General features: G+C 39.1%; 1 protein-coding gene across 2 annotated transcripts in view; it reads left to right on the forward strand.

Moving 5' to 3' along the window:
- Window positions 1-25,774, forward strand: part of SORT1 (sortilin 1) — a 941,002-nt gene that overhangs the window by 478,560 nt on the left and 436,668 nt on the right. For both annotated transcript variants that reach the window (XM_044076883.1, XM_044076884.1), the window contains 2 exons: window positions 4,994-5,043; window positions 13,920-14,047. In XM_044076883.1, the coding sequence (XP_043932818.1) occupies window positions 4,994-5,043; window positions 13,920-14,047 (178 nt within the window). The remainder of the gene's footprint in view (window positions 1-4,993; window positions 5,044-13,919; window positions 14,048-25,774) is intronic.

Here is a 25,774-nt window from a genome sequence, read left to right on the forward strand (position 1 = left end):
TCCATAGCCTTACAGATCAGGCTGGTCAAACTTATGGGGCGGTAGTTACCTGGGTCAGTAGAATTTCCCCCTTTATGGAGTGGGACCACTGTTGCTGTGCGCCGGTGTTCAGGTACATATCCTGTAGTGAGGCTAAGATTGAATAGAGTTCTTAGGGGCGGGTTTAGTTCATCTTGGAGTTCACGTAACACGCAACCGGGGATACCATCGGGGTCCCATAGATGCTGTGTTTTTTGCCTTGTTGAGTGCTGATTTCACCTGTGTGTCTGTGATGACTGGTAGGTTACATTTAGCAGGTTTGTCAAAGAGGTCCACCTTATTTGCTATACAAAGTATCCACCATCTTTTAACAGGTTGCAATCTTAATATTTTGGGGAAGCTAATCCTACCCGAGTTGAGCGTGTGATGTTCAGTAAAACTTCTTTCTGTGAAGATGCCCTGTTAGCAGCAGTTACCTCGCCCAGTAAAATATCTGAGCCCCAGACTCTAGTGCAGAGAGTTTTGCAGTTTTCATAATGGTATTTTATGTTAGCACCAGCTGTGCTTTTATGTTCAATGTAGATGAAGGTCACCTAAGCCATCTAGGTGCTTATTTCCCTAATTAGGAAATGAGGAAGAAGGGATCTTTTCCTACAGTATGTGGATGCTTGTAGGATGTTGAGGTACTGTACCAGCTGAAATGTTGATATTTCAGAAGTCAGACTTTAAGTTTGCCTCCTTCAGGGCAGGAAGACCAGGCCTTCTAGTGACTAAGCAAACTTTATCTGAATGACCAACCTGATGCATCATTTTTTGTAATGGCAAGTGTGGGGAAGAGCTACCCATTAAGGTTAGTGCCTGCTCAGCCAGAGTCGCCATTAGTATAGCTGACTTCTTTTCAGGACTGTCTCCGTTATCTTCAAAGGTGCTACATCGAGTAGAGTACACATGTGTGCCACCATTACAGGCTTTGTGTGCTCTCCAGAGTTGGTGGCTGCTTTGCTAGGTGTCACGTATGACATGTTGTGGAATCCCTGTTCTAAAGGTTAAGTGCTGTCCTTGTAATCTGCCCGTGTATTATTAATACAGGTAGGTCCAAAAAATAAGTAAATAAAAACAGCTCTACAGTTCTATGAGGTACTCACAGTTGGAGGTTATCATGCAACATCAGGCCTCTGCTGTAGTTGATAGCCATATTCATTGAACATACAGAAGAGTTTTGAATATACCACAGCATGTTACGAATAGTGGGGGTGTGCTTTTCCACGTTCTTGGGGGCACTGTATTACCATATTGACTGAGGCATCTTTAGAATAAGGAGCGCTGTGTGTTGTCCATCAAGCATTATAAGTTCTTAACCGTTCCAGCAGTGACTTGCTTATTAGTGAATTCTTTGGCTGATCATAGAGTTGCCCTTTCTGCATAAGGGCATATTACTTTGTTTTTTTATTTTGAATTTGTTAACCAAAGTAGATCACTGATCCCACTGGACGTATTTTAGTCTCAGCCTATGGGTAAACACAATAGATGCATTACATAGAGTGACAAAATGCAATATATATATATATATATATATATATACACATAAACACACACACACATGCAAAGTGAATGTCATAGTTGGCTTGAGGGTATAAAGACAATAGATAAATGACATTAAATACAGAGTGATTTACAAAACACATTATATACATGGTGGAAATCAATTGGCATCCTGAAGGAATCACGATCAAAAATAGAGGGAAGAAGGGTATAAAGAAGTGAAATTATATGACCAGAAAGATAACCGTTGCATTTTCCTACAGTCTTGAAAAGTGTTTATATTTTGGTCAAAAAAACTGGGTAAGCGGAATTATCTTTAACAAAAGATGGGAGAAGTTCCTACAGTTTGGAACCAAGGACTGAGAAAGCATGGGGTCTATGCAGTAAAGCCTAGTTTGGGGGTTTGGTGGTTGTAAGTTGGTTCATGTCTAAATAGTCTAGCAGCTGCTGTGGGAAAAGTGTCATTCTTGATAAGTTTAAATAGTTGAGAGACAAGTAGAAAGTCTATAAATTGTTTCACAGGTAAAAGTTAGTTTTTTCAGTGGTTTTGCAGTATTATTCAGTTCTTGGAGAGTGAGTGATGTATGTGCAAATGGCACTTCAGATGGACTGAATGGTGGAGACATTTCTTTTAGAAACTGCAACAATTATCACAAGACTGTATTCTAGCTAAGGCAGTAATATACCTGTACGTTTAGCATTTCTACAGGGCCTGGTAGAATAGGGGAGATACTATTAGCCCCAAATAGGAGAGAGTTTGTGCGTCTGTGTGTGTGGTCCAGGTGGAGTTGGAGATTTAAGAAGAGGTCCAACCAAATCCCTAGGTATTTAAATTAAGTGACATATATTCAATGGAGTCAAGATGATAACCAGCAAACAAACTGAAATCTTCTTCTAAAGGTCACTGTTCAACCAAAAACTCCAGAAATAGAGCTGTGTCCACCAGGCCGTAAAACTTTAATAAAATAATAAAACGTTGTAAGCGCTTTCGGGCGATGTTCTTCTTCAGGCAACAATAGCCATGCTAATAAAATACATCTTTTATATCAGTTTAGAAAACAAACATCCAATCATTTGCAGTATTTTACCTGCCTCTTTTTTAGTGCAGGTTTTAAAGGGATAGCTCCACTTAATCCTGGAGCACGATCCGCAGCCAGTTCTATAATCCATTTAAGTTCATTATATTCTGTTTTATTAACAACATCACCACCTCTAAGATTGATATTTATAACTTGTATCATCATAAATGTAAAGCTGTGGCTGGGGAAACTGTGATATATGTTGATACAGAGCATTATGTTTATCAGTTAAACATATACCTGACAGATGATTCAGTATTCTAACCTTCAGTTTACAGTTTTTTTTTTTCCCAACCTAATAACACAAACGCAGCTTACATTGAGCTAAATAGACCACATTAACTATTTGACAGTCTGCATACAAGTTAAAATTATCTCTCTTGTTGCTTACAGGATGTACAAATAACCCCTGTCACAAATAAAAGGGCAAGCCTTGCATTGTCTACACGGAAAAGTGCCTACCCTTTTTGTTTTATATTTCATATTAGGTTCATGACACAACAAATCTTTTAAATTGCCATTGCGTTTGAAACCAAATATGGGTTTATCTTTGGGTTTATGTTTCGTTTACTACTTCCATATCTATGTCCCTGTTCGAAAACCTGACATTTTTATACTTTGGGGGCATACTAGGAAGAACTAGGATCTTTTGTAAAATATTTAGAGAGCACGACTGACTTTTTGAGGTTTACTCCATAGTGGTATACATATTATGGAGTTTTTGGATATACGGTTAATTAAGGAGAGCAAGGGGTGTTTACACACCACATTGTATACTAAAGCTTGCTGGTAGAATCATTACTTAAGCTTTGAAAGTATGCATCCCCGATGCACGTTTAACTACATAGTGGCAGGACAAGGACAGAGAATATCACAATTATGTACAGTGATACGACGTTTCAGATAGAAATGGGCAATTTACAAAATCATATGAAAAAAGAGGATATACCCAAAAGGTTATAGACAGAGGTACAGAAGAGACATATAAACACAAAGGGTAGAGCTCGCCCATGGTTTTCAAACAGGGACGTAGATATGGAAGTAGTAACCACGAAACATATAGACCAAGATGCTAATCCACGTGTGATGCTGAAATAATAGTGATAATATAAATGAGATGCGACATTGTTAAACAAAATTGGAAGATTTTATTAAGTGATGAACAATTGAAAAATGCTCTAGGGAATAAACCCAGATTTGGTTTCAAACGTAACAGTAATTTCACAGATTTGTTGTGTAATGAACCTAATGTGAAATGTATTGGTGCATATAAAACAAAAAGGGTAGGCACTTTTCTGTGTAGACGATGCAAGGCTTGCCCTTTTATTTGTGACAGGGGTTATTTTGTACATCCTGTAACCAACATGAGATATAATTTTAACTTGTATGCAGACTGTCAAACAGTTAATGTGGTTTATTTAGCTCAATGTAAGCTGTGTTCGTGTTACTGTGTTGGAAAAACTGTAAACTGAAGGCTAGAATACTAAATAATCTGTCAGCTATACGTTTGTGATAAACATAATGCTTTGTATAAACATGTATCAGTTTCCCAGCCACAGCTTTGCATTTATGGTGATAAGTTATAAATATGAATCTTAGAGGTGGTGATGTGAGTAAAACAGAATATAATTAACTTAAATGGATTATAGAACTGGCTGCGGATCTTGCTCCAGGATTAAATGGAGCTATCTCTTTAAAACTTGCACTAAATAAAATACTGCAAATGATTGGATGTTTGTTTTTTAAATTGATATACAAGACGTATTTTATTAGAATGCCTATTATTGTCTGAAGAAGGGCATCGTTCGAAAGCGCTTACAACTTTTTATTATTTTATTAAAGTTTTACAGCCTGGTGGTCACAGCTCTTTATTTCTGCTTTATCTTGGAGTCAAGATAAGCAAAGTTTTTTAGACACCTGGGTATAGAAGTGAGCTTTTGCCTAATGCAAAAAACATTGTTTTTGTTTTAGAGGACTGTAGCAATAATTTAATTAATAAAATAAAAAAATAAATTAGGCAATTTAAATTCAAATAGTTAAGGCTTCTGTCCTTGCTTTCAAAAGAACTGTCACTCAAGAATAGAGAAAGTTGAAGGCAAGTGAGGCAGATACACCTTATGATGCCACCACTGATAGTGAAGTGACATAAGCTATCCCACTTGCGGAGGGGGATAATCTAGTCATGGACTGGTGTCTGCTTGTAGCAGGCTATCCATATATATAATCATTACTGCAGTAAAAGATCTTTCAGATGTTCTCCATGTGACCAGACAGCCTATTAAAGTATGTGTGTGTGTGTGTGTGTGTGTGTGTGTGTGTGTGTGTGTGTGTGTGTGTGTGTGTGTGTGTGTGTCTGTCTTAGTGTTAACTAATGTTTGTCATTTTTTTTCTAGGGGTCCTGAAGATGAAATTTACTTCACAACAGACAGTAATGAATTGTGCAGTGAGTATATATTTTGACTGGCTTAAAATTATAGTGTTCACTGTAGTATGGGAAAAGCAGTACGACACAGCTGAGATGTGTGTATTAAATATTATGGAGAGTTGTCTGTACGTAAAACTTTAAGGGAACTGAATAGTTACTGGGATGTGAGAAAAATGATGCATGAATGGTGGGACTGGAAGCAAGAAATGGTTGAGGAGGGTTTCTCATCATAGTCACAGAGAGGAATTGTTTCAGAGCAGACTGATGTTAGAGAGATGACTGAGTAGGGCCATGAAATGGAGAGGAAAACTAGAGTATGGCTGAAGTCTTTAGAATGCAAATGGGACAAAATGGGTAACTTTGAATTGAATCTTGCACATATTATGGGTAATGAAAGGGATAGGTTAGGATTTGTAACATGGATTTTGCATGGAATATGCCTTGGGCAAAACAGAATGCTACAGAAAGAGAGTGGGTAGGATACATGGACTGGGAAGTCAGTTTAAACTACAGATTAATGGATCCTGTACACATGGTGTCCAGACGTGCATGGGTACAACGGATATACACAGTCTGCTTACAAGGCGGGAGGGAGAAGCAACATAGCATGCAACACATAAACTGATCTGCTATTTGATTAACTTAAAATGGGGGGGGGGGATTCTATGCATTTAATATTGCAATTTCCCACCCAGCAGTTTGTGGGTCTGTCTTAATAGAGGCACAGGATGGTATGGGAGTAAAGGTGCCTTTACAAGGCACACATGCTGTTGCCAGAAGAGAAGCACTAGAATAATTGTGCTGGGGAGGGGAGTTATCACAAAAGGGAATGTTATCAGTATACTGCAAGTTCAGAAAAACAAATCCAGCTCAGCAGTAAATAAAAGTAAACAGTAAAGGTACGTGAGGAATATGTGTGTGTATCCGGGTGTCATACAAGTGGCTAAAAAAGGTGATTTAATCACATTTGATCTACTGATATTCTTCAGTACATTTTTCCAGTTGTAACTCTTGATATTAAGGAAAGTATCGCACTACAGTGGGGAAAAAGGGCATATACCTTTTACTTGCTTTACAGAACTCTACACAGTGCCAGTACTTCACTTCAGTGAAATGAGTTTTCAGTAATTTGAACTTTCAACGATTTGGTCAGGGTGAATTCAAATTCAGTGAAATGAGTTTTCAATGAAACAAAATAGACGCATATATATATATATATATATATATATATATATATATATATATATATATATATATATATATATATAATTTTGTGTTGTGCTAGGTTACATGAAGTTTATTTAGGGCAGCTGTTTAGGTATTCTGTCTTTTAGATCAAATGACATGTATCCTTTCTCTTTCTGTCCTTTGTGTGTGTGTGTGTGTGTGTGTGTGTGTGTGTGTGTGTGTGTGAATATACACACATACAATCAATCTGCATGTGTAATATTTCACACATACATAAACACTAAGCTTGAGTGTCTAATATATGATTATATTTATTTTTTTGGTGACTAGAGAGTTTGTGGGATCCGACTAAATCCACAGTCCATCAAACTGTGAATCATCAAAACTCAGGGACTGGCTTTAACATGGGTCCTGCAGGGGGCAAGTCCATGGTTTGCTGCCCCTTGTGGTCAGTAAATCAAGAGTCAGTGCATTGTGATTGGCATAGCATAATTCAAACACAGATCATTCAGCAAAGCTAACTGTATTCCCATTTATTCACACTGTGTCACGCAAGTACACCCACATCCACACACACACGTATTATCTGTATGTAAGTGTTCTAAATACTCTGAGCATGTAAATAAAATCATTTTAAAATCATTAAATAAAAGTTAAAATATATTTTTATGCAGGAGGCAAGTCCCCTGCTTCCCCAGCAACCATTGCTAATTATGTATACTGACTCTGAGACCACACTAATACATATATATATATATATATATATATATATATATATATATATATATATATATGCGTGTGTCTACTTTACATGGTCGACTTTCATATGGCCGAGACCATATGATCGACTTTTGGAAAGCCAACCATGTAAAATAAACACAATAAAAACACTTGCACCCCCAAACCCCCGTAACTTAAATATACCAATTCAGAGATCGCACTACAGTGCGGAAGAGGGAAATTTTCCCATTCCGCATTGTACAGAGGTAGTGATTCCTCATGGTCAGCTTTTCAAAAGTCGATCATATGGACTCGCCAATATGAAAGTCGACTTTGTGAAAAGTCGACCATGTGAAGGGGACCCACACACATATATATATATATATATATATATATATAAAAAATAATTTTTTGAGCTGACTTGTAACAGAATTGCCAGATTTGCTGCCAATCTTCCTTACAGATCTCATTTTTAATGTAGTTTACTACACTTTATATTTTGTATTTATGTGAGACCATTTACATTTAAAGACATTAAAGAAAGCATCATTGTATTAAAAAGTTATTCCAGTGCTTTATGTAAAACACCTGTTTTGTTAAGTGTCTAGTTCCAGCTTTTGTGTTACATGTGTACACTGTTTGGCAGGTTGAATTTTTATACAGTTGTTTCTTGTCGTATCCATTTGAGCCTATGTCACATCTTATAAAACTTTTTTGTTTTATTGCAAGCCCTCAAAAAAAAACACCACACCCCAGTACCCCCCAAAACCTATTAACTTAATACTAACACACAAAGCTATGTACACCTTCAAATACTGAAGTTTTAACCTCCTAATAGGAACAAAAGTCCTAAATTGACAGCCACACTCTCAGACTTGCTAAGACGCATTGTGCAGCCTATGCTTCTACTAAGTGTTTGTTGGTTTTCTCTTATCTTTATAGCTCTCTCAGCTGGGAAAACCCCTAAATGTTTTCAGAGAACATTAACTACCTTGGGAAAACCACTGAATCCTTTTTGAGAACATTATCTCTTGGCCAACTTCTCTTTTTTTTTCTCCTCAGCCAATCACTCTCCACCAGACTGTAGCCAGTTTCTCTTTATCAGCTTGTCTTCATGGAGACATGAGAACCAGGCAACCACCTTCTCTTTATCATATTTTCTTCATGGAAACATGAAGACCAGTTACAGAATTGTTACTAAGCCTACATGCATTTGCTACAGAAAATGCCTCACAATATTCAATGTGCCTTCCCATCCACTTGCTCTCTCTTCAAACTTGTCAATAAATCAATCCAAGGTCTTTAATACAGTCATTTCCCCATGCAAGAATGAGAAAAAGCTCATTAATTTCTTTTATCATGTTTTTAACTAGGCTTTTTTATGCATTGCAGTACCTACATTTCTTAAAACTGAACAAGCTAGAAAGAAAAGAAAAAAAAATTAACAGCACTTGCAATCCCCATTACACTTTAAAAATAACTGAAAAAAATGTACTTTATAACATGTAAAGAAAACCACATGCCAAAAAAATTGGTACTATTTAAGGAAAAAAAATTTACTTGCAGTTAACTTTCTCCCTCTTCTTGCCCTTCCCAAAGCACTTTTCTGAACATTAATAACATGAAGTAGGGCATATGCTTTAGAGCCCCCCCATAAGTCCAACAAACTCTGAAGACGTTTGTTTTTTCCAGATTTTCTTGTTCTTTCATATTTCACAAATATAATTATTGCATTGTAATCCCATATTAAGTTTTTGGTTTTAGTTCTGTTCATCTCTGAAATCCTTTCTCTGCTTCATTTCCAACATACTCTCGATTCTTCTAGCCAACTCTCATGCTCCTTTCCTTCTCTCCAACATTTTCCCTTGAAACAGTGGAAAAGGTTTCACAGGTACAGTCTCTGTGTGGTCTTTATTACTAGAACAACAAGAAGTAGATTGACCATCTGTTTCACAGCTCACTTTTTGTTGGACAAACTTTTGTATTTCCTCCTTAGCAAGCACTTAATCAAAAAATTATTTTTGTCCCTCCAGAGAAGAAAATCTTGAAGACAGCTGGGTTCATCAGTTTGAATCTCACACCTGCATTTCGACATTCCCTTAATAGTGGAATACATTTGCTCCACTTCTGTCTGGTGTAGAATGAGTAATCCTTCTCCACAAACATGGGTGTTTCCCACTTACTTTGTCCTTCCTTCTGCCACAGTTTTGTCAGAATCAACTCCTCCTGCTGGTAGGATTGCATCTTTACTGTTAAAGGTCTAAGTTGTTTTTTTATAACAAGTTTTGGAGCATACACAGGGTGTGCCCTTTCAACTGACCATTCTTGCTGTGGAATACCAGTCAAATTGCTTATTTGTGCTTTCATAAAATTGATAGTCTATTCCTTCCAGCTTTTCGGTATAGCTGAAAATCTCAGATTTTCCCTCCGTGATCAGTCTTCTAATTCTGTTTTTTTGAAACATCTGTTCCTTATTAAACTCTTATTCGGCTATCATTTTCCTTATTTTGAACTCTGATTTTTGCAGCTTATAATTGCATTTGCATTTCTGTTTAAAGCTTCTATTTTTCCAGCCCTTTGTTTGTGTTTATGTACTCCGTCAGTGTTTTGTTTATTTTAACCAGGTCTGTGTGCAGTTCTTGCATCTTCCTGTAGGTTACTGGAAGTCATGTCTGAAGATTGCATTGCTTTTTTCTGAGAAGCTGCAGAACTCTCCCCAGTCAGTGTTTTTCCCTCACTTTTTGTAGCTGATTATTTTTCCATGTTTTTTGTATTTCTTTATTCTTGGCAACCAGGCAATGCACTTGCTAGCCAGTTACTGAAATTTAGCCATAAACACAAGTCTACTGGCTTCCTCTGCTGAGTTTTTGTTTTCATACTGGGAGAGCTAGAAACAAGCTGTTACTCGATGTGCCATCATGGAAGGCCCTAGTCTTCAAGTACTCTTCATCCTTTATTTCACTAAACCGTTTTCATTCATGAATACATAATTTCATAAGAGTAACCTTCACAGTGACCTTTCCCATTTAAAAATCATGGTCAATCAATCATACTCTTTAGTCCATGAATAATTAATGTCTGTGTGAAACGCAAGACCATTATAAGAAATGGTCAACCAGTTAGTAATATTTTACATAGCAAACAGTATACAAAACAATAAAATGAAATCTTGAAAAATGTATTCTTTTTATATTAAAAATTAAAATGGTACATTAAATGAACTCACAAAACTGAGGCGCTCATTCTTAACCCACTAAAAATTGCGATGACTGTTTTTTATAATGGTCTTGCATTTCACATGTACATTGATAAATTCTTCATGAACTAAACAGTTTGATTCGTTGACAGTATTTTTAAACAGAGAGGGTCACTCTGAAGTTCTCTATTTATGAATAAAAGTACTTTGTGATATAATGGATTAAGTAAACTTGGAAACTTCTGGCTGCACTGGTTTTGTATATCTTTTGCTTTGTGCATATATCCACAAACATGCAAACACACACACACAGATTATTTCCAGTTCTTTTCTTCTCTCTTCCCTAGAGAGGATGAACAAAAGGAGAGTATTGCACATTATGTCCATGTCCACAGACTGCTGTGATTTTAGAGGACAGAATCTAGCGAAAAGCATTTGCAGTTGACCTTTTCATGAAGTGTACAGAAAGAGGTAAAGTAACCAAACTGCATCTTTCAGAATGGGTTAGCCAGCTGAGTGGTTTTCATCTATATTCTATATATTCTGTGTACTCCATGCCTGCCACTCATCATGTCTCTGCCACCTTTCTGTGTTCATACCTTAGGGGGTCAGAAATAGTAGGTTCCCACTCATTTCCCAGCAGAAGTGAGAAACAGCAACGTCCATTAATTTGTTGGAATGAGAACATGTCATGGTGCATTAGTCATTGAGTCAGTCATGATGAGATTCTTAAAATGTGACCTTAACCGCCCTTCACTTGATTATGTAAGCATCCTTGTTTCCACGGGGTCCACCAGTACCCTACTTCTTGGAAAAGCATACTGCTATGTTTACCGATATAAGAACCTACCATTATCGTCTTGTGTGGACGTCCTCGTAGCCCTTCCTCATCTTGAGGGATACTGTGAACATTGCGGCTTTGCCTCAGCCCTGGAGTGGCAGACCTTTATAGGAGGAAAGCCACCAAATCCCTACCCCAGTAGAGCCATGGCTTATCTGCCATACTATACTCATTTTTTCCAGTGCCTGAGCTGCTAATCTAACCTAAGTCCACTTGGTTACAGTCAAAGTTCTGTGCCTGTGTGCCACAGAGCTTGGATAGCAGCTCTGATCTGACACCTGACATACAGAAATACTTTGTGTCAGGTAAGGATTTTATTTTATTAATTTTTTTAAGTACTGACCACTTGTTAAAATATTTCATGTTCATCCCAGGGTTATGCTTTTGCAAGATGCCAAATGGAGCTTGCTTGCTTTTGCTTGTTTCAAAAATAAATATTTTTGGCAGTGCTACTATCCAAAGAATTAAAATCTCTAACTAAAGTTCAAGCTGTACTATTTATTTATGGCTGTGCTTTTACCCTTGGCAGTACAACTTTCCAAAGCATTTTCTTTTTGACAGGTGGAGACCGTAAGCCTATCTTGCCTGCCTTTTTAAACGTATCTAATATTCATTTATTCCTTTCCCTTTTTTCTATCTGTTGCATGTATTTGTAATAGTGGATGTGTATGTGTCTCTGTGTATGTGATGTATAGATCTATACAGTTATATGATTTCCTCCATAAATAGCCATTTGTGATTTGTTTGACAGCTGTAGTTTTAATTACATTTGATCAACAGAACAGTTGATTTGAAGGTACCATTGTGAGTTCATTGTAATAGCTGAGAAGGGAAACATGCCTTTTTCCTGCTATTATGTGATCTCGGAGTTGGTCTATGTAATGTGTAGTGTGGTGGGGTGCAGGTGGCTTCCCTCCTGCAGAAAACCAATTTTTTCTCAGGGGTGACCTAGGAGCACTGTTTGCTTGTCTGGTTATGTAACTTGCTCAGCCTCATGCTGTATTTAAAATGGAAGTGGCTGGAATTAAATCCTGCACCATGAGCTACAGAAAGCTTCTTTTGTTTGAATCACAAAGTATTAAAACCAATTACTCAAACTCAGTTTATCTTTAACAAGTGATAGAGTACATCATACATAAAGAAGTACCTTCAGAAGTATTTTTGAAGAGGGGGCAACCTCCCCCCAACACACTCTTGCTTAATATGCTAACTTTACAGTCACAGAGGAAAAAAAATTAAACCCTCAGTTACTGCTGGATCACTAACAGAAACCATGCCAGCAGTAATTGTCTGTAGGTAACCCCAGTCGCCATCATTTCCTCTCATGTCAGCAGTATGTGTGACTAAAGCTAATTCTACAAAATGAAATCTCAACAAAATGTGGATTTTTTTTATAAATGTGTTTCAACTTTTTTTAATGTTTTGTGTCTTTGATAAATGTGATTCAACCAAATATGTGGGATCCATATGTACTGTTTTAAAGTCCTGTTACACAAACCCTTGCATGTAACAGTGTACAGTTACACTATTACTTGTACAGATCATCTGTGAGAGCTACTTTTTTTTTTTTACACCTAGCAAAGAATCTCTTTCCTTCTCAGTTATTATTGGTTGCTTGTATACCTTCTGGCTTTGGGACTACATTATGAATGATAGCATATTTTTCCATTAGGCAAGAACGCAATGTCTTGTCTAGCCCCTAGGAGGAAGATCATTATCTCAACTAAGTTGAGTAGGAAAAAAAAAGGTGAACATGAGTGTCCCATTTATGATAGCAGTGTACTGAGCGAACACTTAAATTATAGCATTTCAAGCGGAATTATTGTCTGCTGATCTCTACATGATCCTAACACTGAGCAACACAGATTTCAGTAGTGATGACCTGTTGTAAGAGTGCATATTGAAGTTTTACTGTTTCAGTGAGTAGTAGCATAAATATTTTACCCTTGTCTTCTTCTTTGACCTTATGTCTTGTGTTCCTCTCTGCTTTCCATTCTGAGTGGCAGTCCTTTTCTTTTGACCTTTTATACTCTTCTCTATTTTCATTGCATTTTTTTCTATTTGCTGTTTTTTTTTTTTCATTGCTTGCTGACTGCTGCCCTTCCCTGTTCACTACTTATTCCATTCCATTCTTTATGTTGAGCGAGCTGTCATCCAGACAGCCATCAGGGGTTTTCTAGTACCTGACAGCAGTTCTGATATATTGCTGACAATGCCAGGCTCTTTCATCTGTAGTGTTTCATGCTTGCTAAACCTTGACGGTAGCATGTGCTGCTTAGTGATAATGCACAACTTGGTTCTATGCTCCATCACTACAACACCCTGCATCTCTTGTTGTGGTGGTGGGTGGTGGTGGAGGACCTGGTCGCCCGCTTGCATTCATTCATTCATTCATACTGCATTGACGAGCTGGTTTCCCATCAGCTCCTTCAGTGTTTGGATCACTAGTCGACTCTAGGTTATCTGGGTAGCAGACAGAGTTTTACTTTACTTTTCCACTGAACTGAAATTGCTTTTTGTCTCTATTTTCTTATTGCAAAGACATGCATCTTCCTGTTCTGCTGCATCATTTCCAGAGTTACTTAAAAAGTCTCCCCCTTGTGTTGAGCCCAGCAGTGTCAGTACCTGCCCCTTACCTTCAGCTATTGATTATTGCAATCCTAATTTATGTATTTCTCTGCCATTCAAGGGGACAGTGTTGGTCTGTCTCTTTACTTGTCTTAGCTTGTAGAAAGGCAGTGGAGTAAGTGGGCCTTGTGTAATCATTGCTTAGACCTCATTTCCTAAACATCTTTCCTACCGTAGCCACCCCTGCATGATTGTGTCTAGATAATGAGCATAATGGTTGTAAAATGTTTGTATCACGTAATGCTTTGGTTTATGATTTCTAAATTCTTGATTGATGCTTGTGTTGTATATCGTTGTTTTTATTGCTGTTTCTTCTTTTAGTTGGGCGTGGTGCACTGGAGCTGTGTAGAAGCACTGATTTTGGTAAAACTTCAAAAGTGATTGCACAAAATATCTTCTCTTTTGGCCTTGGAGGAAAATTTCTTTTTGCATCCATTATGACTGGAAAGGTGAGGATATTGCATGCAAGCAAAAATTTTGACCAAGTCACTTCCAGCATATATCTAGACTTTTGTGCTACCTAACTTTGCAAGATTTGCTTGAAATAGACTTGTCTTTTGTTTGCAGGAAGCAGGCGTAATTATTTCTGTATAACTGCCAATTTTTGATGCATGGTAAAGGCATACAAAATGTCTGTTTAATTTTGTTTAGCACTTCGCAGTTGCTGAAGTTGCATTTTGCAGTTTAGTGTAGCTCACGTGGTAATCAAAGTAAAAGCATTGCATGCCATTCTGTATGTAAAGAAAGGAGCAAACCATTGGTGAACCATCAAGATGCAAGTCAGGACCGCTGATTAGTTGTCTGTCCCAGTGCAGATTGCCAGAAATGGGGCTGCTACTTTTTGGATTAGTATTGTCTGATGTAATAGTGGGAAGTGGTCTCTGGATTACAGAATATGGTCATTGCAAATTTGCTAACATATTAACTTGACTCTAAAGTTCCCCAAAATAATCTGAAAAAAATATGTATACATGGAGCAGTAGTAATGATTTCAGCTTTAATGTCAGTGGATGATGAGTTTTGGCAAAAAATGACGTTAACTTATGATTGCAAAATAAATTCCTGTGCTCCATGAAGAAATCTACTCAGTTTTGCCCTAGTTAACCCATCTTTGATGTTTATTTTTATTTTTCAGGTTAAAAGCTCAGCTTGGGAGAGTTGCACAAAACAAAATACAGTGCAATGAAAATAGTAAAATAGTGAGACTAAAGCTCAAACATATATAATGAGGTGTAAGATGGCGTAGCACCATACACTGATAATAGAAAAATAGTTTCAGTAAGAAGCAGTCCCATTTACATAATATAAACATGTCAAGACATTTATGTTTGTTTATTTTTGTGAGATTTTGGTGATACAGATGTTCAGTTAATGAAATAAAATGTACATTTTAATGAACATTCTTGTAAGGTGCTATACTGAATCATTTATTGATCGGTTATGTAGTGTTACCTGTTAATCCAGGTGACTGGGGTTAACAACCCAGCGCAAGCCTGATACTCTTGGTATAACTGAAACTTTGCAAAAACCCAGGGAAAATTACTCTGAAGTTACACCCCTGGCTGTAATATCAACTGCAGTTGGCTATATAAAGAGGCAAGGTTGTCTTATTGCACTAATGTTTCCCAACAACTACCACATTTCCCCCTACAACAAACCAGCACCAAAATTTAACTTGGCAGAGCCAGAGCTCTTTATTACTTTCCTATAAATAAACAAATTTATATTATGGTCCCTTATTTCTCTCCTGGCAACAGTACAAATAGAAGGATATCCTTAACAATTCCATGTGAAAAAATATTTCTAGGTGATGTCAATATCAATTGGTTGGACATAGCTTATAACTTCCCTACATCCTATGTCTAGCATGAACTTCTATGGTTTCATACAACTAATTAGTAGTGCAAAATATTTTGCAAGACATCAAATTCTTTATTGGACTGGATCCTATAGCAAGACCCTAACAAATTCACCATCACAGGTGCAGTGTTAGTCTCTCAGTGACCATCTCTCAATCTGTACCACCAGACACCTCACACTTGCACCCAAACAGCATGTTTACAAAACAACATGCAATCTGTTCAAGTTTAGCCCAGAGGTATTCATTACTACCCTATCATCTGTTAACTGGAGCAAAAATCCTCCCCTTGGATGATGCTTTAAATTAATTTAGTACAGGTTTCCTAAATATACGAAATAGCCTTGCACCCGATAGAAGTAAGAGACTGTAATGCAATTTGGCTATCCAAAATGAGTAGAACAGTAATGCAGGATAGAGAAAAGCATGGAAAGAATGGCAAAAATATAAAACACCACTATCTTTAAAATGTTTGAATGCTTTGCAACTGTACTAAAAAGCAAATAAATGTGAAGCTAAAATATACTAAAACAACCTTCAGAACAATACTAAACACAACCATAAAATATTCTGGTCAGCCATTAAAGAAATTCAACCCTAACCCCTCTCCCAATAACCCACCACTTGGAACTGAATTAGAATTAGTCTCATTTCATAGATAAGTATAGCATACCTAACCAAGGATTCCCCAGCATCTAATCCCAACCTGCCCAACAGCCACATGTTACCACATACACTCATCCTCAAACCTGTGCCCACATCCTATGTAAAACAACCATACCTCTCAACTCTCCAGATTTTTGCCTCATATTTCTGTCTTTTCCTCATAAAGTTTATGGTTTTCTGGCAAATCAGTCAGGATTGAATTCACTAAATAATAACAAACATTTGAGTTTGACTTCATATCCTTTAGAAATCGCAGAGTAACACAACAACTTTTATTCTAGCAATGTTCTCAGTTTATACGAAAAATATTTAGAATGTATCCTTATTTTTGAGCCTTTGTCCCATCATTATTTTTGGCTTTGTCCAGATTTCTTTTGCTAAGAAGTTGAGAGGTATGAAAACAACAAACTCAAACCATGCTCTACTTTAGCAGACGACCTTTCAAGCTAGTACCTTAAAATAGTGGCTAACAGCATTGCCTTTCCTTTCTCAGCCCTTGTAAGTAGGTCAGTCCAGGAGTCCCACATTCTCTCTTTCAGGAAAAACAGTCCCATATTATCCCTCTACACAAATGAGGAAATTCAACAGACAATCACTAGCTTTGGATTTATAGCAATCTTATCCCCCAATCCAAAATACTATTTTTTTTAATTCAAAAACCGCTATTAAACTATCTCCTGCAGGAAGAACTCCTGTCCCCACATAACACTGCTTATGATCCTCCTGAGTTGCCACCTTTCGTTGTGGCTAAAACTGGAGTAAGGCCACACCCCTTGCATCGCCAGTAACCCTGCCCGCCCCTGCCCTTTCTCCCACCCATTTTGTGATGTCAGTATGACATCACCTGTCATGTAATGCTCCTTTTCCCCATTCCTGATGCCTGCTTTCAGCTAATTAACTATGCTTTTCTGTATTTAAAAAAAAAAACGGCATAGTAAATCATCCGATTTACAAACTCTAGTTCTGTTTCCTTTTCTGAAACGGAATACCAGAGTTTGTACAGTGTTTTCCGGACTACAGGAGAATCAAGTTGATTTCCGGATAGCATAGCCGGTTTTAGGCACCAGCGAACCCTGCGGTCGCTGGGGGCCCCCTGTTCCCTGGGGGCCCCCAACCACAGCAAGTTATCTTATCCTGATATTTTGTCACATCTGTAAAACCAACAAAAGCTAGTGCAGCAGTCTTGCATACTTAATAAACTATGAGGGTAATAACTCAATTATATCTCCCTTAAAATTCAAAGATATTTCTGGTTGTAGTAATGGTGTTTTGTCAAGTAACAGGCATCAGAATGCCATTAAATATTTTACTACTGACATAGTGCTCCTGGCTTAGTTAAACCCTGTTTTTGGACATTTTCTCCACTAAAACTAACTACATACCCAGCGTTTAGTCCCTGCAAAACCATGGCTGCAGGGGGCCCCCTTAATCATCTTTGTCTGTGTGGGGGCCCCACAAAAGCTGCTGCTGATTGGGGAAAAATGAGGAATGAAAAATGCATTAATTTCCTAATTATGCTCTTTAACATGAATAGGGCTGTGATATGACCCTGTTAGGATGAAGCTGATAATGAACATGAACAATATAAGCACTAGAGGGATCAGCAGCTCAGAGTGACTTACCTCGGTGCAAACGTTGGATTTTAAGAAGAGATGATGCTTCCGATCATCAAGGATAGTTTCTCTTTCAGGTAGTTTTATAACTAATAGCAGAACACCAGATACTATCACTCAATTTCTTTGCTTAAGAATTCAGTACAATCCCAAAAATAATAGAATAAATGCTCAGAATCATAAATATGTTTAAATATTTCTCTAATTCACTTAAAAAGTTACTAGAATAACAAATTTTGCATCAACATCTATTTTTGGACAATAAGTATAAAACTGAGATGTCTGGATTAATTGACTGTTTGTAATCCTGAATGATTTACCAGCAAATCAAACTTTTTACGAAGGATAAGGCAAAAGTATGAACAAAATCAGGGAAGGTCTGTGAAAGTAGGGACAGTGACAATTATGCATTACTCCACAATGAGATAAATCTTACCGCTTCTGCTGTTTGACGACTGCTAAACAGCAGTGACTAATCTAGTGCGGCAGTACCAATGTTGCACAAGGCATTGCTGTTTGCTGAAATTAAGTACATAACTAGTACTGCTGTGGCTTATGCATGCATGTGTGTGTGTGTGTGTGTGTGTGTGTGTGTGTGTGTGTGTGTGTGTGTGTGTGTGTGTGTGTGTCTGTGTAAAAAACATCACTGATTTTTATCTGTGCATGCACCCAATAATGCCAGGACACAGATGTTATTCTTCTGTGTATCAGTAAAAAATGTACCTAACAAGTAATTATATTTTGAAAGTAAGACATAACATATCACAGAACATTCAGACACTTAGATATTCTTGGAGTTTGGTTGCCCTCATTCACCAGACTGTCTAAATGGATAATGGGAACTTCCTTTATCATCCTTGACTCTGTGGGGGCCCCCACCAAAGCTGTTGCTTGTTGGAAAAAAATGTATCAATTTTCTGAATACGCTGTTTAACCTGAATGGTGCTGAGATATGACCCTTTTAGGATAAAACTAATAATAGCCTCTGTTTACAACCACACCCATTCTAAAACCAGCCCTGCTCAAATGTGTGTGTGTACATAAAGCTGCTACAGGTTATGTGGGGCTAGAGATTGTGTGGATATTACATCTTTAATTTTCATCACAGTCAAACCTTAGAGGTGCTTACATAAAGTCATTATAGCTTGTGTTTGAGCTGAGGGCAGTTGTTTCTCACAGATCTCAGAGGTGTACAAAGAAGGTTACTATAGCTTGTGTAAGAGAGGTGTACTGTCTAGGAGCAACAAATTTGAATATTACTGAAATCATTCTCACAATCACGTACAAGGCACATATACATGTGGCTACCTTTGACCGCTGGGGTGAAGAACATGCTATGTATATGTATATCATCAGTTACTTGAAATATATGACAAAGGCAATTTAAATCTCTACTTTCATCCCAGTCTAACACCAGAGGGATGCATAGGCAGTGACTTGTCTTTTTTAGAGGGTTAGGGAGGTAGGCAGTATTTCCAGATAAGACTTAAATATTCTCACAACTACTGGCTTGTTCGTTTACTGTAAGCTACAATTTTGTCAGCTTTGAAAATTAAGCCTTGGGCACAAATTATGCCTTGAAAGAAAAAAATAAGACTGAAATTATTTTTTTCTTCATAATTTTATTTAGGCAACCATTGGAGTAAAATGTTGAGAAAATGCTCTAAAATGCATCCCAGACCATCTGTAAACCTGTGGCTTCTTGGGCCCTGACTTGAGTTATTTTCTAAATGGTTATTACTGGGCTGTCTTGTTCAGGAAAGGTGTGTTGAAGGATGCAAGGAAAACTAAAGCTGAACCACAACAGTGAATTTCTTTCCTTAATCATAATTTCTGTTCAAGCTATTATTGGATGAAAAGGTTGTGTAAAATGCACTTCAGAGCATATAGAAAGTTATGGCTTCTTGAAAAAGCTTAGAGTAAGGCAAAATGTAAGAGAAGGAAGAAAAAGGTAATGTGGATGGTATGGGGAGCCCAAAAGGAGAAGGACTCAGAGGAGAGGACTGGAGGGTGTGTGTGTGTGTGTGTGTGTGTGGGGGGGGGGGGTTGAAATGTAGGTCTAGTCATCATTTCACTAAGTCCAGACCTGTACATAGACTTGTTGCAATGTATCACTGTTGCATCTAAGTGCCAATAACTCTAACTGCCTCTTTGATAGACCTGTTGTAATGTAAAAGCTTGTAGCTGCAGGTCTGTCTGTGGATACTACTCCTAAAAGTTTGCAGCATGAAATAAAAGGTTGCTTAGGATGGATGGCATTGTTAGGATGATACTTATACTGGAAGTGCCTAGGGGGCCCCCAACTTGACATTTGCTGGGGGCCCCAAAAATGCTAACACCGGCCCTGCCGGATAGTCCGGGGAAAAAAACGGAGGGGTGGCAACCCTAGATCCTCCCATAATACTAACACTGCACTTCTAATCTTTATAGATACTGTCAATAAAACTAGAAATAATGGCAAATTAGTCTCTCCCTTATTTTTAGACTTATGTAAAGCCTTTGCCACGGTTTGTCAGAGCAAACCTGTATTTTAGATGTCCTCACTATGTGTATCCTGTCCCATCCTTCTGTGGTTCAAAAGCTACTCATCCAATAGGTGTCAGTAAAATGGCACTCTACCCTCTCCCCACACATCCCAGACACCACTGGTGTACCACAGGGCTCTATCCTTGGTCCTCGCCTCTTTAACATTCTCAGCAACACTCTCCACACAGCAGGCCTCCCTAATGCAAGATGCAGATGACTGTACACTCGTATGCACATCAGACAACGTGGCACATCTCCAAATGTTACTCCGGAAGCTTTAACAGCCACTGGAACGTGGTTTTGCAACTCGCAACTCATCCGCAACATAAAAAAATAAAATAAGTAAATAAAATTCAAACCCCTTTCTCATGAAAAAAAAAACAAAATTTAAAATCCTCTCTGTAAATAATACAACCATTGCAGTACCTTCTCATAAATAAATTATTAGGTATGATAGTGCTTGATTATCTTAAATTCAACCTGCATATACAAAATTAAGTAAAAAAAAAAAAAAAAATCACCAAAAACTGGGGATGCTTTACAGAGCTAAAAGCTTTCGCACCAATGCAAATAAAACTACGCTTACCTCTACTTATCTCTTTTCCTCACTACTTTATTGCACTCCCATCCTTACTATCCTCCAGGCATCACAAAAAGCAAAACTTGAGCAATGCTAAATTTGCAGCAAATACTCATTTGAGAACTACTCATTACTGTTTAGCAATAAAACGCTTAGACTGGTTAGACTTATCCTGTCGACTAACGCATACACAGCTTCTCACCACCTTTACAATTAGTCCGCATCCATCTGCTTGTCCAACACTAAATACCAGTGTATAAGCTTATGTTTCCAGTCTGTTATTACAATCCAGTAACCAGAAACTCCTCTCTGCCTGCAAACCTATCAGATTGGTTGGGATGGTCTGTACTTGCAGGGCCAGTGCTAGCATTTTGGGCCCCCCCCCCAGCAAGTTTCAAGTTGGGGGCCCCTACTATGGAGACTTCCATGTGTTATCACATTGCTGCCACTCCCCCTTCCCTTTTAAGCTGCTATGCTGCCTCCAAGCATCCCTTTAATGATCATTGTATACTACATGGTGTTAAGTGTTAGTACACACAGTCCATTATAGACAGACTTGGAGTTGTACTTCCATTAATTGTGAGGACCACAAGGTTGTATCATATGTAAGTGCAGGTGCAGTAAACTGTCAGTTAACCCGGCACCCACGGGGATTGGTAGATACTAGATAACTGTAGTTTCTGGTTGTTTGAGAGTTACTATTAAAAATAGGCCTGACTAATACTGTACCTTATATTATTTGTTTGGTTTGACTTGCTTTCATGTTGGAGAGAGAGGAAATTTATTTCTGTCTTCCTTTTTAAAACTCTCAAAATATAAGTATGTTTCTGCAGGGGGAAAATAAAAGTGCAACAAATGAAAACTGTACTTTATTTCGTGTGTTTTTTGTTTTTTTTTGCCTGTTGCTTGAGTTTTGGTTAACTGAGAGTTTAGTGTAGAAACGATTAGAAGACTGTGTAAATCTGTGGTGTAGCCCCCAGCCCTCAAAAATTGCCATTTAGATGACAAATTGTATATTACTTCAGTGCAGGCTGAAAAACTGAAGGGAAATACTGCAACACTGAGTCGTAGGCAAAATAAAAGATTGCCACAAGAAGACAGCTGAAGAACCAAATAACCCAGAAACAAAAAGTGATCAGTCTACAACCCAACAGTTAATATTGCAGCACAAAAAGAAAAAATGAAGAGCAACTCTGACAAGTGACCAACAGGCAAAAACTGTAATGCAGGCAGAACTACTAAAGAGTGGGCAGAAAGGCTTAAATATCGTATACCAGAAAAAGTGTGTTCTGCCCAAACAGGAACATTGGCTACTGAGTGCAGAAAGAATAGAAGGGATGACCAATTCTGAAAACACCGATTCATAGGACACAGACTATACAGCAAGCATAAACGGAGTGCAAGTCATGGTACCCCCACTTGTGTTTCGCTGCAGGCACAAAACTGAACATCAGTAAATGTTAACTCATTTAGATAACGCACTCATTTTACTACAAGAATGTTAATGCAAAAAAAAAAAAAAAAATTTCAATGAAAGTCATAAGGAGCATAATACAATTTACTGACATTTAAGTAATGAAATTGTTTTCCTCTCAAAGCAGAGCTTTGACATTAAATCCAGACTGTCAACAAACCTGGCAATTATACCCATATTTGCTACATACATGTCAACTATATGCTTTCCTACAAATAGGAACTATTGACACATAACAGTAGCCCTACAAAGCTAGCTCAATAACTGGCTGCACACTGGGGAACAGTACACCCCTCCCACACACACACACACACACACACACACACACACACACACACACACACACACACACACACACAAAACAGTGGTCACTGTCATCTACAAATGAATACCATAGCATAGCAAGTTATAAGTCACTAATTGTAACATACAGAGCCATATGGCTCACAGAAACACGGAACACAGCAGCCACAGGCAAAATGGTGGCAGGCAACAGTCACAACCACAGTGACACAGTAACAAAAATAAAGTAAATGAACAATGATATGCAATAGCAAAAATAAATAAAATAAAATATAGTAGCCAAGAGCAAACTGGAGTAGAGGAGAAAAAAAAAACAGGGTAAAGCATTTGATTCCTTCCAGTTTCAGTTGCCTACTGTGTGACTCGAAACAAATCACTTAAAAAGTGTGTGCTGCCATACGTCTTAGCCTCTTAGTGCAAAAGTTCGTGACAAAGGTTCAGATCAAGCACAGATTGAAAGCCTTGTAAACATAGAAAGCTGCTAGAATAATAGATCTGATTTTGTCAATTTTCATTCTGTTCTCAACTGATAGCTGCAGATTTGAGATGTCAGATCCAACTCAGCTACGTAAAAGCTCGTGGCAACGTAGAACTCTTGAGCTTCTCTCATCCACTACAAAAGAGGTCCCTGTATGTAGGTGAATGCACACCTCCAAAAGACAAAATCTAAGAAAATAATGAGCCAGCAACCGTATGCTGTAACAAATATAAAAATATATTTATTGAATTACATAAAAAAGAATAGACCAGTTTCGGCTAGAATAATTTCATAGCCTTCATTAGTGTTAAAGACAAAAGCATTAATTTGTTCCTTTTATACAATAGTATAAATGAATTACATACTGTGATTGGTTATCTCATAAATATTAATTTAATCACGGTGGGAAATGTCCACCCAGTTTGATCCATTTTTTCTCCTTATTATCCAAAATGGAGTGTCATCCTGCTTTGTTTGATCTGTCACCCAAAATTCTGTCAGTAATCATAAAATTGAATGATACTGTGGGGTGTTTGATAGTGTGTTTATACAGAGCATTACTAGTTCTTTGTTTAATATCAGTTAGATGTTCAGAGATCCGCAATCTAAGTTGTTCTTATTAAAGAATATGCTGCTTCCCCCCCCAGAGTCCATGTCGGCGGAGGAGAAGCAGTTGTACTCCACTTGTATGGCCACTCTAAGATCTATTTCCAATACCTCTATGCGGCTGTTGTCCCACGCCACCGAGGGAGCCACTAGAGCTAGTGGAGTGGGCCTAGTTATGAGACGCCAGGCTTGACTCTGACAGTGTGACTTCGCGGAGCCCTTTAAGGCGTCCTTTGCGAATGCCCCCTTTGATGGTTCTGCCTTGTTTGGCAAGACAGTTCACGAGACACTTGTCCAGAGCGAGAAGGACGGGAAGACGTTGTCTGCCATCGGAGTCCGCTTCTCTGCTCCCCAGAGGTCCTTCTCCAAGAACCAAAAGGGACAGAAGAAGATGTGGTTCCGGAAATTGCAACATTCCCAACCTGCTCCGGACAACCAGTCCTTCTGTGGCAGAGGAGGACAGGGAGGATGCCGCCTTAGAGGCAGAGGGGCCCCGAGAAACTTTGGGTCCAGAGAATCCTTCTCTGATCGGCCCACGCAACAGCCCTGAAGGGTTGCCCGACTGCTCCACTCTGGAGGCAGTCGGGGGGGGGGGCGCTTCTCGAGGCATCTGGCGGCATGGGAGTCCATCACGTCAGACGGCTGGGTGCTTCGGATCATATCCAGAGGTTACAAAATCCCAATGCAACATGTCCCCATACTCCGGAACCTCCCCGATGTACCACCCGGTCAGAGGGAGGCTGCAGCCACAGAAATCCAGCAGCTGCTAGAAAAAAGAGCCATCCAATCCATCCCCCCAGACCAGCTCGGATTAGGGTTTTACTCCAGGTTCTTTCTGGTGCCAAAAAAGACTGGGGACTTGAGACCAATTCTAGACCTTTCCCTCTTGGACCTGTCGGTAACCAAGGAAAAATTCTGAATGGTCACTCTTCAATCCATTCTCCCCCTCTTGCGGGAGAACGACTGGATGTGCTCAATAGACCTCAAGGATGCGTACTACCACATTTTAACGGACAGACGATCCAGGAGGTTTCTCCACTTCCGTCTGGGAGCCAGCCACGATTAGTTCAGGGTCCCTTCCCTTTGGCCTCACCACAGCCCCCAGGATGTTCACCAAAGTTTTAGCAGTGATAGCGGCCCACCTGAGACTCCAGGGAATGCAGGTCTTCCCGTACCTGGACGACTGGCTCCTGACCGCCCCAACAAGGCATCTGCTCTGCTCAGCCAGAGACTTTTTTCTCCACCTAGCCCCCCAGTTAGGCATCATGATCAATACGGACAAATCCTCCCTTGCTCCGACACAAGTGATAGAGTTCATAGGGGCCAGATTGGATACGAGAAGTCTGCGAGCCTACCTCACTTCGGAACGACTACAGAATCTGAGACTTCATGTGCTGGCCATCCTCCAGTCAGAAGATCCACCGGCGGAATTGGTCCTGAGGGCGCTGGGCTCCATGGCAGCGGCAATAACGCTTCTTCCATGTGCTCATCTAAATATGAGGGCACTACAGTGGACCCTCCAAGTACAATGGTCCTTTCAGCTTGTTCCCCTCAATCACCCTATCTCTATCAGCAAAGCTTGTAGGAGGGCCCTGTTATGGTGGCTCCAGTCCCCAGACCTCCATACAGGCCGACCCTTCTGCGCTCCACCTCCTCTCGTCACGGTGACCACGGACGCTTCTCGCCTTGGGTGGGGGGGGGGGCATTGCTCAGGCAGAACAGTCTAAGGCACGTGGAACGACACAGAGACCTCCCTGCATATCAATGTTCTGGAGATGAGGGCGGTGCTGTTAGCATTGCAAGCACTTCAGAACTTTCTCCCCGTAGGAACTATTGCGATACAGACGGACAACATGTCAGTTGTCTGGTACATCAACAAACGGGGGAACCAGGTCTTACCCTCTCTGGCGAGAGGCCATGAGGGTGTGGAAATGGGCGATCTCCACCAACCGCTTTCTGATCGCAACGCACATTCCAGGACGGGCCAACATTCTGGCGGACAAACTCAGCCGCACCATTCTTTCCCCTTACAAGTGGTCTCTCAACTCGTGAGTAGCGAAGCGGATATTTGC

This window comes from Protopterus annectens, chromosome 7.part0 (assembly GCF_019279795.1).
Source record: "Protopterus annectens isolate FY-2018-M chromosome 7.part0, PAN1.0, whole genome shotgun sequence".
Classification (NCBI taxonomy): domain Eukaryota; kingdom Metazoa; phylum Chordata; order Ceratodontiformes; family Protopteridae; genus Protopterus; species Protopterus annectens.